This window comes from Durio zibethinus, chromosome 11, assembly GCF_047325235.1.
Source record: "Durio zibethinus cultivar Kanyao isolate XHJ-2024 chromosome 11, ASM4732523v1, whole genome shotgun sequence".
NCBI lineage: Eukaryota > Viridiplantae > Streptophyta > Magnoliopsida > Malvales > Malvaceae > Durio > Durio zibethinus.
The window spans coordinates 24,528,567-24,541,449 of NC_143172.1; the positions used below are offsets into that span (position 1 = coordinate 24,528,567).

At 30.7% G+C, this 12,883-nt stretch overlaps 2 protein-coding genes across 6 annotated transcripts; both read left to right on the forward strand.

The window, feature by feature from the left end:
* The first annotated feature begins 965 nt into the window (after positions 1–965).
* On the forward strand, positions 966–4,741 carry LOC111290895 (uncharacterized). 5 transcript variants are annotated; one of them, XM_022882402.2, is made up of 3 exons: positions 966–1,112; positions 1,195–3,627; positions 4,291–4,741. In XM_022882402.2, the coding sequence occupies exon 2, from the start codon at positions 1,271–1,273 to the stop codon at positions 3,410–3,412; it is 2,142 nt and encodes a 713-aa protein (XP_022738137.2). In that variant the 5' UTR covers positions 966–1,112; positions 1,195–1,270; the 3' UTR covers positions 3,413–3,627; positions 4,291–4,741. The 5 variants fall into 5 exon arrangements, with proteins under 5 accessions (XP_022738137.2, XP_022738136.2, XP_089624503.1 ...); XM_022882401.2 differs by having other exon boundaries at positions 4,338–4,741; XM_089768377.1 differs by having other exon boundaries at positions 4,376–4,741.
* Positions 4,742–11,309: 6,568 nt separating this feature from the next.
* Positions 11,310–12,801, forward strand: LOC111289890 (uncharacterized). The gene has a single exon (XM_022881245.2). It carries the CDS (start codon positions 11,375–11,377, stop codon positions 12,395–12,397), a length of 1,023 nt encoding a protein of 340 aa, XP_022736980.1. The 5' UTR covers positions 11,310–11,374; the 3' UTR covers positions 12,398–12,801.
* Positions 12,802–12,883: the final 82 nt, after the last annotated feature.

Consider the following 12,883-nt stretch of genomic DNA (forward strand, 5'->3'; position numbering starts at 1 on the left):
CATAGACAACAACAAATGATAGAATAACAATTCAATGTTTGGTCCCACCACATCCCTCCTCAGGCCCTCTTTATCTACACGTAACTAAAAGTACCCTTTATTATTATTATTTTTTAACAAAAAAGTTTCCTTTAATAATCTTTTTAAATTTATTTAAGATTGCTCGCGCGTTATTACGAGTGTATATGATAATTTATATATATATATATATTATATTTTATATAAAAATTATGTATTATAATTTTAAACATAAAAAATTATGATAATAAATATAATGTATAGACTATTAATTTAACTCAATTCAATTATATAAAATAAAATAGATATATAATAATTTAAAAATTAAGAGAATATTGATATATATATATTCAATTAATCAATTATAATTATTTGAAAAATTTAAATTCAAATTTATAAATAAAATATATAAATACTTATTATTTAAAAATTTTAAAAATAAAAAAATGTAATTCGGGCATAGCTGGGCTAATTTTCCTAGTCTGCTTTATATAATGTACTACTAAAATAGTATAGATTTAATATTGGAATTAAACTATTCTTAAAAATACTAATTTAATTAAATAATTACTAAATAAGTTATAGAAAAAAAATTGACAACAAGAAAATAAAAAAAAAAAAACTAACAATATCAAAGATGACATTATAACACATTATATAAATAATAAAAAGATATGAAAATAATATAATTTAAAATTTTAATAAGAATAATATATAAATTTGATAAAAATAAAAAATATTATATTTTATATATATTTAATACAAAATAATTATGATAAAAATATACGAAATATCAAACTCAAAAAAATATAAGTAAATACATAGCCTCTTGCCAAAAGGAAAATTTGCATCAAAATCTAACACTAGTAGATGACGTTATAAACCGTTATCAAAATAACAGCGCAACAAACCGTTACCAAAATAACAGCGCAATATGCATGGCTGCACAGTACGCACGTTAGCATTGTAATGCTACTAAAAAAAAAAAATCCCAGGAAAAAAAAAAAAAAACCGATGTAATTTCACATTGAAGATTAGGGTTTCGTGTCCTTCGTTCTTTTTTCTCTATTGGGTCTCTCACTTCAACCTTCCTGGTAAGATCACTAAATCCCCAAATTCGCTTTCTAATTTCTATTTGATTTTGTTAAATTTAGGCCTTTTTCCTTTTACTTCCAGGAATTAGAAAAAGCTCAAAGCTTTGAAATTCGTTAAGGAGAAAAAATATATATTTTGGGAACTTTGAGGGGAAAAGATGGATGAAGGAGAGGGAAGGGATCAGATGGACCTGTTCCATAGAAACGAAGCGATCTCAGCCGTTGCTGACGAGGGTTTTTTAGGTGAAGAAGATGATGATTATGATGATCTTTACAATGATGTTAATGTTGGGGAAGGGTTTCTTCAATCTTTAAGCAAAAAGGAAGATTTAGGTTTTAGAAATGAGGAAACTAAGAATAGTGCTAATAGGAATGATAATAGTATTAATAATAATAGTGGTGGGAAAGTTAGTGGGTCACCAATTGGTGTCCCGGATTGTGGTGTTTCAATTCCCGGAGTTGCAGGTTCTGGTGAAAGAGGGGATTCTAGGGTTTCTTATGAGAGTCAAGGGTTTAGAGGTGGCGGTGATGTGAAGGTACCTAGTGCAGGAGTTGCTGGTGGTGGAGGTGGGCTTAGGGTTGAATTAGCGCAGTCATCAAGTAAGTTGAATGAGATGGCTGTGGAGCAGAGTGGGAATAATAATAGTAGTTTAGGTGGTGTAGGTGGTATGGGACAGCAGGGACATGGTGTGGGAAATGCGGGGAGTGTTGAGAATGAGGGTTTGACGAGGCAAGGAGTAGGGGGTGGGAGTGTAAATGGTGTTGGCCGTGGCGGTGGTTCTATGATTGAGAATGGGGGTGGAAATGTGGGTGCTGCTGGTGCTGTTGCTGGTGCTGTTGCTGGTCCTGGTGTTGGTGCAAGTGGGGGAAGTGGTGTTGGTGCAAGTGGGGGTGGTGGGACGATATTGTTTGTTGGTGATCTGCATTGGTGGACGACAGATGCTGAACTGGAGTCGGAGTTGTGCAAGTATGGACCCGTGAAGGAAGTGAAGTTTTTTGATGAGAAAGCAAGTGGAAAGTCAAAAGGATATTGTCAGGTTGAGTTTTACGATCCAGCCGCAGCCACAGCTTGTAAGGAGGGAATGAATGGACATATGTTTAATGGAAGGCCTTGTGTTGTTGCCTTTGCATCACCATTTACTGTTAAGAAAATGGGAGAGGCTCAGTTAAATAGGAATCAGCAGATGACACAGTCTTCTCTTTCGCAAGCTAGGAGGGGCCCTAATGATACCGGGGGTAAGACTGGTGCCAGTAACATTCAAACTGGTGGGAATTATCAAGGTGGGGATAATAATAGAGGTTATGGAAGAGGGAATTGGGGAAGAGGCAATTCTCAGGGGATGGGAAATAGAGGGCCAATTGGTCCTATGAGGAATAGGGCTGGTGGGATGGGCGGTAGAGGTATCATGGGAAATGGTGGAAATGGATTTGGACAGGGTATTGGTGCGACACCTCCTCTCATGCACCCCCAGTCAATGATGGGTCAAGGTTTTGATCCTGCTTTTGGGGGACCCATGGGAAGAATGGGTAGTTATGGAGGCTTTCCTGGTGCTCCAACACCTCCCTTTTCGGGGATTTTATCTTCGTTCCCTCCTATTGGAGGAGTTGGTCTGCCTGGAGTTGCTCCTCATGTTAACCCTGCATTTTTTGGAAGAGGTATGCCAATGAATGGTATGGGGATGATGCCCACAAGTGGTGTAGATGGACCAAATATGGGAATGTGGTCAGATCCCAGCATGGGAGGATGGGGTGGTGATGACCATGGTGGTGGGAGAGCTGGAGAGTCTAGTTATGGGGAGGAAGCTGCATCTGACCATCAATATGGCGAGGTTAGTCATGATAGAGGTTGGCAAAATCCCATGAAAGAAAAAGATAGAGCTTCAGAAAGGGAGTGGTCTGGTTCATCTGAAAGAAGGTATCGTGATGATAGAGAACAGGGGTATGATAGGGACATGCCTAAGGAGAAGGATATGAGCCATGATTGGCCAGAAAGAAGGCACCGGGATGACAGAGACATTGGTCGAGAACGTGATAGGGAGTGTGAAAGGGATAGGGAGCGGTCTCGAGATCGTGACCGCGATCGTGATAAGGACAAGGATAGGAATCGATATAGAGAAGACAGAGACAGATATGCAGATCATCATAGGTACAGGGACCGTGAGCCAGAGCATGATGATGATTGGGACAGGGGACGGTCATCAAGGACTCACAGCAAGTCACGATTATCACAGGAGGAGGAGCATAGGTCAAGATCTAGAGATGCTGATTATGGGAAGAGGCGACGGCTTACTTCAGAGTGACTTACCTCATGCTTCTTATAGCTGAAATTTTCTGTTAGAAAAATTGAAATAAGAATCAGTAACTACAGAAACCTTGGATTCATCATTCTCTTTTGATATCTCTCTCAACTGGTGGTGTTGTGGTCATCAATTCATCAGCCCTTCTTAGTTCATTGTCTGAATTTGTTGCTTGGTTCTCTTCCCTTGGAAGATGGTCTCAATTTTCCATGAAAGAAGTAAGTTCCTGAACTATGGTTTTCTAATTATATTGTCTGAGTATCTCATTATCCTTAAAAATATCATTGAATTTTCTTTTCTCTGAACGTGTGGGGTTGTGTAATACTTGGGTTGATGTGCATACGGTACAACATTGCTTATAAATTTCTGTATCTATATTCATGCATCTAAATAGTTGAAGATATCAAAATGTTGCAGTAGGCTAGCTAATATTCATGTAATGATCGTCTTTCGCTATCATTCATCAGATTATGAATGTTTATACATGCTAGTCTTGACTTGTGCTGAGTTTAATGTAAGGATTCCTTGTTTTAAATGTGTTTCTACCATATTTTATGAAAGATTTAATGTAGGTGCTGAGTTTTTTTAATCTATAATTTGGGAATTATTAGTTGTTACCCTTCTCCTTTTTATATGCTGTTGATTGCTAATAAAGAATTTTCTGGCTGTAAGATGCAAAAATTATCTTCCTCAGATTTACTTTTTGATTTGCTTATAGGTGTGGTTTTTGCAGTATTCTTGCTTATGTTTGTTAATTGAGTTAAGCAAAGCATTCATTACTGCTTGGTCAAGTATTGGATCTTATTTTATTGCGCATTTCTCAAGTTTACTACTGCTATTCAAAAGGCAATTATGTGACTATAGTCTGTTAAATCCTTTAGGAACACGGTTCCTAATTACAGATGTTACAAATTTCTTTGATTTATAGCTTGAAGGTATTTGATCTTGAGATTTGAAGATGTTCAGCAGAACTATGGGTATCTTGGAGATGGAGATGATCTCAGCCTCGAAAATTTGAGAGAGACAGTAGATGGCGTTTCCTTTTGCCATCATTCATGTAGAAGTGGAACACATGCTTTTAAGCTTTCAGCTTTCTTTTGCAGTTATGTTTAAGTTAATTAACACTTGATGAAACCAATGTTGTGGATGATATTATGGCTTGAAATTGCTGAAGTCTGAGATATGGTGGATTATTTCAGAACTTAAAAGTTTGAATGTGATGTAATAGTAGGATTTAGTTGAGGATGTTGCTGATGTGCATTTTCTGTTGGCTACTTGTTGTATCGTTTATTTACCCCTGTTTGGGTTAGTTTTAGCTTACCATTATGTTAACCTTGCCATTTTTTGTGAAAGAGGGGGGGGGGGGGGGGATGTAGAACACCCAACCATTTGATTTGAGCAATGCCATTGTTAGTTAAATCCTTGAGAATTGTACAAAATGACCTTTGTATATACGGAAAGCTTTTATTCAAGCTTCGTGTTCTTTGGCATTTAGATGTTCTGATTGAATGAGTTGCTGAAATATAATTCTTGCATATAGGGATTTTACATGCTCATTATTTGAATCACTAAAATCAAATATATCTATATATATATATATATATGTATGTATATTATATATGTGATTTTCTCAGTGCAAATGGTATTCATAAAATCTAAAAAAGAAGATTCTCAATATTTGGAGGTGTTTACCATAGCATTGAGAGTTAAAAACTTATTTATCGCCATATAAGCTTTTCTTTCATAGGCTCTCTCGTTTCTTTTCCCGTTTCCAAAGAAAGTCTGTCTCATGTGCATGTATTTTGATTCTTTTCCTTAATTTTTTCTTTTCATCTACGAGAATGGCAATTTCAATTAAATCCTCTTGTCAGTATCATTGGGTATTCGTATTTTAGGAAATTTGAGTTTGTATTTAATTTGTATTTGAATGACTTGATGATTCTCAACTTGGCTTGGTGTTGCAATTGAGTTATATGTTCTGATTTTTAGCTCTTTTTTTGTAAAGAGAATCATGCACAAGGGATGTTTGCTAGTAAAATATCTTTGTGGAGCATTTATTTTGTAGGAACTGCTATTGATTTGAACTAATATACAACCTAATCATGGCCATACAGCTATGACACCACCCAAAGAACATTAAGCTAGAAAATCCAAGGTTGTCGAGTACCATGCTGGAGGCTCCGTCCAAGCCTTTGAGGTACCGGCTAAATAGAGATCACGAACAGGGAAGACAGAAAGGCACCTAGATATGGACAGCCAAACCATTTGTTGTCTTAAGACAGGGATAGCCAAACCCAATGGAGTAGTCAGTTGGGTCAGGCTTAGTTTGATCATAGAACGAAGTTTTTGACATCAATGGTCCAAAACCTTTTCATGAGAATCTGGGACTGCTAAGCCACCCAAGTGGCCAAGTTCCACCACAATACTCTCCCCAAAAGGAGAGAAAATAATATAATAATAAAAGTTAATTACTAGATACTTGAATTTTGAAAAAAATATATAAATTAGTATTTAAAAAAATAAATTATATAATTTGCATCTAAACTTTTAAATAATATAAAATTTATGTCCTAAACTTTTAAATTATGTATTATATTAATTTAGATTCTAATTTTACTAACCATATCAATTTATATATATGACATTTAATTAATATTATCAATTTATATATTCACCATATGCTATCAGCATCTTTTTTTTTAATATAAATGAAAAATATATATTATTTACCTAATTTGTAAAAATTATCTAAGATCAATTAATTATTTTTTTACGTAACATCTGCATGAAAGTTTTTACAAAATATTTAATATTTTTATTTAACAAACAACATGTATATAATTAAAATATACTAATTAAATATCATATAGGTGAATTAAATTAGCAATATTAGAATTTGAATTAAAATCATGTATATTATTTGAAAGTTGAGGATACAAATTGTATTTTATTTTGTTAGGTACTAATTTGTATTTTTTAAAATTCTTATATAAAAAATATAATTAATTTTAATAATAATAATATCTTAAAAGTCAGAAGTTAGAGAAATTAATTTGTTTTTAGGCAGTAAGAAACTAAGAATCAATTATCTGCCAGTTTGACCCTAGTTTTTAAGTAATTAAAAGAATACCCCTTTTTTAGCCACTTGCATAATTATAACATCAACTATTATGAACAAAAGGATTGAGTTGCTGACTGGTTTCATATTAACTCTACAAGTTGTTCAAACCGTTTTATCTGCCTTTTTAAAAATTATATTTAAAAGAAAAAAAGGAATTTTTTAAAGATAGATTTTTTTAATTATTTTACAAAAATAACTTTTTTTGTCAAAGACAGAACACAAGTACACCACACAAAAAAGTCTTTAAAAGTTTCTTTTTTTTTTTTTTTTCTCTTGTATCAGACAAATCTAAACTTGAAACTAGTTGGAGGTCAATTTAAAAAGGGGAGGAGCCCGTCTAAAGTCTTAAACCATTGAATTAGAAAAAGAGGGAAAAAAAAAAAAAGTAATTAACGAATTCAAAATTTAATTAAATTGATTTATGCATTTATATTTAAGAGATGATTTTTAATAAATTTGAGATTTAAACTCTAATATTTATAATTTTTTATTATTTTTAAATTACGATTTTTTTTATACTAAAAACAAAAGTAAATAGTGAAAATTCTTTTCCATCCTAAAAAGTTTGAGCTATGTCCTTTGAGATACAAATGTAAACTTGGAATGGATTGACAATGAGAAATTATTCGAGTGTTTACCAATTATAAGATGGAAATAGATTTTCTTTGTACACTTAAAATATCTTTTTATTTACATATTTTGAGCTCAATTGAGATTAGGGTTAGCACAAAATTTTCAATTCAAGCCTGCTGCTCCTCTCTTGCATGTATGTATATGAAGGGGAAAAAAAAATTCCAAACTTTAATTTTTGTTTATAATTTCCTTGGTTAATTTACTCTTCCAACTATTTGCCAAAATTTCAAGTAAAACATCAATTCCTTGCTTAAATTCTTCTTTTAATAACCCATAAAATGGAATGCCAGACAAAGGTCAGAAATTGGAGGATAATTACAACAAATAAAAAAAAAAATTTGTAGACAAATATAGTCCATTTGAAAATGAAAAGGAAAACTCAAGTTTGAACAACTTAATTTAACTTTACTATTTTTTTATATAAAAGAGAACGTAATTTAAGAATAAAAAAAGATTATAAATTTTAAATTTCTTGAATATCATTTTTTTAAAGATAATTAAATGAAATAATTAGATTAAATTAGAGTTCACTTTATTTATTTTTTTGCCAAAAGCAAATTTTGACTTCTTGCTGCTTGGTTTTTTTTCAATCCATTATCTATAATCACATTATTGCACATGATTCTTGCTTTATATTGAAGTTATTAAATCACCAAAAAGGATCTTTTAGAGATTATTATCTGTCATTTGGGCCATAGACTTAATCTATTGACCAATAAGTTCCAACTAATCTAATCCATTTTTTAAAAAAATAATATTCAAAAACAGTTGAAGTATTTTAAAAAGAAGATTCATGAAATAATTTAGATATTAATAATTGAAATTCTTGATTATGTTTTTTTTAATCAAAATCCTAAATAACCAAACGATCGTGCAACTAATATCATTTAACTCAATGATAAGTACGTATATTATTACTTAACAAAGAGTCGGATTTAAATTAATTTCCTTCTCAGAAAAAAAAAAAAAAAAGGAAACTATGGTAGTTATTCAAATATTTTTATCAATGGGAATACATAAAATTAACAAAATAATTTTTTCATATAGGGATTGTGCATGCTTCATTGTATAATATAAATCATTAAAAATACAAATGTATATTATTCTTCCACATGCAAATCATTAAAAGAAATACCAATATTGTTGTATATAAAAAAATATATACATTTAATCATTGACTGATTAGTTATTTTATTAGATCAATAAGAATATGTACATTCTTTTATTAAGATAATATAAAATTTTAAAATGAATTAAAAATTAATTATAAAAAATACAAAAAAATATTTTCGTACATCATACGGCACGTGTTAAAAAAACTAGTATTCGAATAAGATACTTGTACTCTAATATTATATTAATAATCGGTAGTTACCTTCTTTTAGTATATAAAAAATAAATAAAAACAAAAATAAAATAGCTGAATAATCAAATTAACAAGAAAAATAGTCTCTAAAAAAAAATCAAATTAAATTTATGTGTGATGAAATTGATATCGGAACTCAAAATTAAATATTTTTAAAATTTTTATATTAGAAAACAACTCATTTTTTGGACCTACCATATTGTTTTTTCTTCACTTCATCGAAAATAATTTTTTGTATGCATAAATAACTTGTTAATTGAATAGATCGTCTTAATATGCTATTATTTTGTACTTTTTTTTCGTAGTTAAATATATTCTTTTGAAGATACAATTATGAATAAATATTATATTCATATAATTAATTAAATATCATAATTAAATTATAATCATTGAATAATTAATTAACAAATTAAAACATAACTAACAACTAAAATCACATATAATAAAACTTAAACCTAAAATCTCAAAATTTTAAAATCTCTTGCTTATCACTAAATTAAGGTATCATTAATTATATTATTAAAGTTTGACCTAACCCTAACCTTAAAGGCTTGAAATTATATTTATTAAAATATTAAAAATATAAGAAAATATTAACATTTTTTTATCTTCTAACTCAAAGTGGTTTGTAGGCTATTGCTTTGATTTATATATATATCTATATATATATATATATATGCTTGTCTAGATTAATATTTCATTAGTAAAACCAGCTTAACACTAATCTATATTGAGCTTTGAAGATCGAGTTTGGTTTAGAATCAAAATTTTTTTTAATAAAAGTCTAAAAGTAAATACGAATCAAATGGATAAAGTCATCATAATTAATTAATTTATATATTGGTTGAGTGGGGCTGAAAAATCAGTACAAATCTAAAAGCCCCTTTTTAAATTAAAAAAAAAAGTATTGTGAGTAATTGAATTAAATTAGATCATAAAAATTCAATTTCATCAATATAATTTAATTTCAATTTTATATTAAAAAATTCAAATACTATGATTCGGTTTAGTAAATATTTTCCAAAATTGTAATCAAATTTTTTTTTTCCAAGATCCAAATTTAACCAAATAATTAAGATAGATATCCCTAAATAAATTAGGAGAAAAAAAAAAAAAAAAGAGAGGAGTGAAGTGTTTTTTAGGCAAAGTTAAGGTAGTTGAACTCTTGAAGGGAAAGAGAAAGTACAAATTCCCAATTGCAATTTGAAGTCATAATCCTACTTAATTTCTGGTGTTGAAAGAATTTTTTAAAAAATAATTGTAGAGAAGGGAAAATAATCCAAATTTGTCTTTATCAACCAATCCATTTTTTTAATAATTAATTAATTATCATTAAGTTATATAATAACAATTTAATAACAAATCTTTTTTAGTTAGAAAGTCACTTAAAAGCATAAATTTGACCCTTCAACCAATGGTTACTGTTTAAAGATAATTCCATATAAATTAATATTGTTATTATATGAGGAAGAATCCCTAACAAACCAACCAGGTCAAAACGACAGCGCACCAACTTCATGATACCTCATTATCTAGGGACCCATGGACCTAAGCCAAGTCGTTCCAAACCCACCTCAACTTTGCCTGGCTTTTTTAGGCTAATTTTCATTATAATATAATATATATATATGTACATGAAATTATCTGAATTTTGATTATTAAAATTAAAATTTAAAATTTTATTATGAGATCTTATGATTGTTGACTATAAAAAATTAGAAAAAAATATTAAAAAATTATATTATTTTGACTCGTATTTTAATTATTCGATATAAATCAATTATATTTATTCATTTATCCATTTATATTAACGTAATAGTGATGATTAATATTTTATATTGAAAAAAATTCATAATGTAACTGAAAAATATTAGCGTGATAAGTTAAATTAAACCCTAATTATAGATAAAAAGAGTATGATTTGATGGATTAAACAAAGGGTGTGGATGGGGGTCCTTTTCTCATCATAATTATTAGATTTATATAAAGATAGGAAGCCTAAAGCCATCTTGGTATTTAAGCTTGCCTTTTGCTTTCATATGAGTTATTATTATTTATTTTCTTGAAAGCAAAGAATCAATCCCTTACCATGTGAAACATAACTAAATAAGGGTTGGCCCTACTCAATACATATACAAGAGTACCATAGTAAATAAATAAACTATTATCAATTTTAGAAAATACCTTCTTTTTTTTTTTGGCTTTGGTTTTAATTTAATGTCTATAATTTATTTTTCTCAAATCCTTATATAAATTTGACAAAATTATAACTCCTTAATTATTTGTTCTTTTTCTTAATAATGTTGAAAACGGCAGAAATCTTAATATTTAATTTGTTAACGTTATAAGTTGATATTGAGGATTTGAGACCACATGAAAGGCATGAAATATCATATGATTGAAGATCAATTAAACATTATATAAATAGGAAGAAGAATAACATTACATATAATAATGAGTTTCTTGTGGATTATAAAAAACAAGCAACTCTTTGCATTATCAAGGAAGTAAAAATCAAGCCATGAATTAGATAATAATTTCTTTTGCTTTTCTATTAGTAAATTTACATCAAGGAAAAGGTGTTTTTCTTTTTCCATGATTGGACAACCCGAAGAGTCTCATTGTTATAAAAAATCTCCAAGCAATTCCACCTCTGCAAATTTGTTAGTTTTTAGTTGTTGGCCAATCTTATTCATTTAAAGGAAAAAAAAACCCATCCTCTCCTCAAAGTCCTCTAGCCTACCATAAAACACCATTTCAAGAAAACTTAAAAAGGGGGAGACATCAAGGTTTTGCTTGTATGCTTCTCTGATATAGAGAGGCACTTTGGTGAGACACATATTTCATGCTTTTCTCTCTCTCAGCAATGGAAGAAAGACCAAGAATTCAAATGGAGAAGGCAACCAAGATCATAAGAAGATCAATCTATAGCTTCCTTCAAAATTATCAGTACCTTACTGCAACAGCTGCACTTGTTGCTTTTCCCTACTCAGCCTCAATTCTCCTTTCACAGCTCTTTGTTCCCTCATCCCCTCTCTTGCCATCAATTCATAACCGTCTCAGGATTCTTTTCCAGGCTGCAGGGTTCCCTTCTTCAGAGTTTTTTACTGTCCTCAGTTTCAAGATTTCCCAAACCATCTCTTCCTCTATCTTTGCACTTCCTTTGACCCTCTCTTTCCTCCTCATAGCCAAGGCCTCCATAATTCAACATCTCAACCACCATAAACCAAACTTGCCACCTTCCTTTTCTTCAGTTTTATCCCTTTACAAGCCTCTCCTGACTACACACATATGCAATTTCCTTTTACTCCTCTCCGCAAATGCAACAGCCTTCTCACTGCTATTTTTTGGCTTCAATTTTCTTGAAGGATTTGGATTCTCATCCCCAAACTGGCTCCTCTTTCTGTCAGCTGCAGGGGCTGTTCTTTATTCCATCATTGTTGCCAATGCCCTTATAATATGCAACTTAGCATTGGTTTCATCAGGAATGGAAAGATCTGGTGGATATTTGGCAATTCTCAAGGCTTGTGTTCTGATAAGGGGAAGAACCTCAACTGCTTTAATATTGGCTGTACCTGTCAATCTGATTCTGGCAGCTATTGAAGCCTTGTTCCACTACCGCGTTGTGAGAGCTTATCACACTGGTGATATGATGAGCAGCTTTCCAATGGCTTTAGAAGGGGTTTTAATTGCTTACTTGTACTCCACATTTTTAGTTCTTGATACTGTTGTCAGTTGCATGTTCTTCAAAAGTTGCAAGACAGGTTGTTTAGTAGACCAGGAAGGAGGGTATTCTTACAGGATTGAAATTTCAGAGGAATATGGCAATGCTTATGTGAAGTTGAAGAATATTGAAGAACTGCCATAGAAAACGTCGGAAGAAACAACCAGGGATCATCAAATTCTTTTCTTGAATTTCAAAGCAAAAGAGAAAAACATTGCACATATAAGTTCATACAAATAATGTTTGTATTCAAGATTCATTTCTGTTGCTTGAAGAGAAACCAGGCAACTTCTGTGAGATAAAGATCCATATATGGGATATAGACTCAATAGTCAAGAAGCAGAAAGAGATTTTTTTTCTCCCTTTTTCATCCCTTTTAAAATTCTAATATTTTGTATTGGAATTTGGAAACTACTGTTCTTGTATCATGTATGCTCTGTAAACAAAACTAAATACTGGAAAAAGAAGAATGGAAATTCCATATTACAATGTACACAGCTTGCCATGATGAAGAAAATATGAGATCTCAGAAAAGATCAATTTAGCTCTGATCTGGGTTAAAATAATCTAGTATGGACAAATGAAACTTCATGGATTTTCTTATTAGTCAAATATTTGGACTTGGTGGAG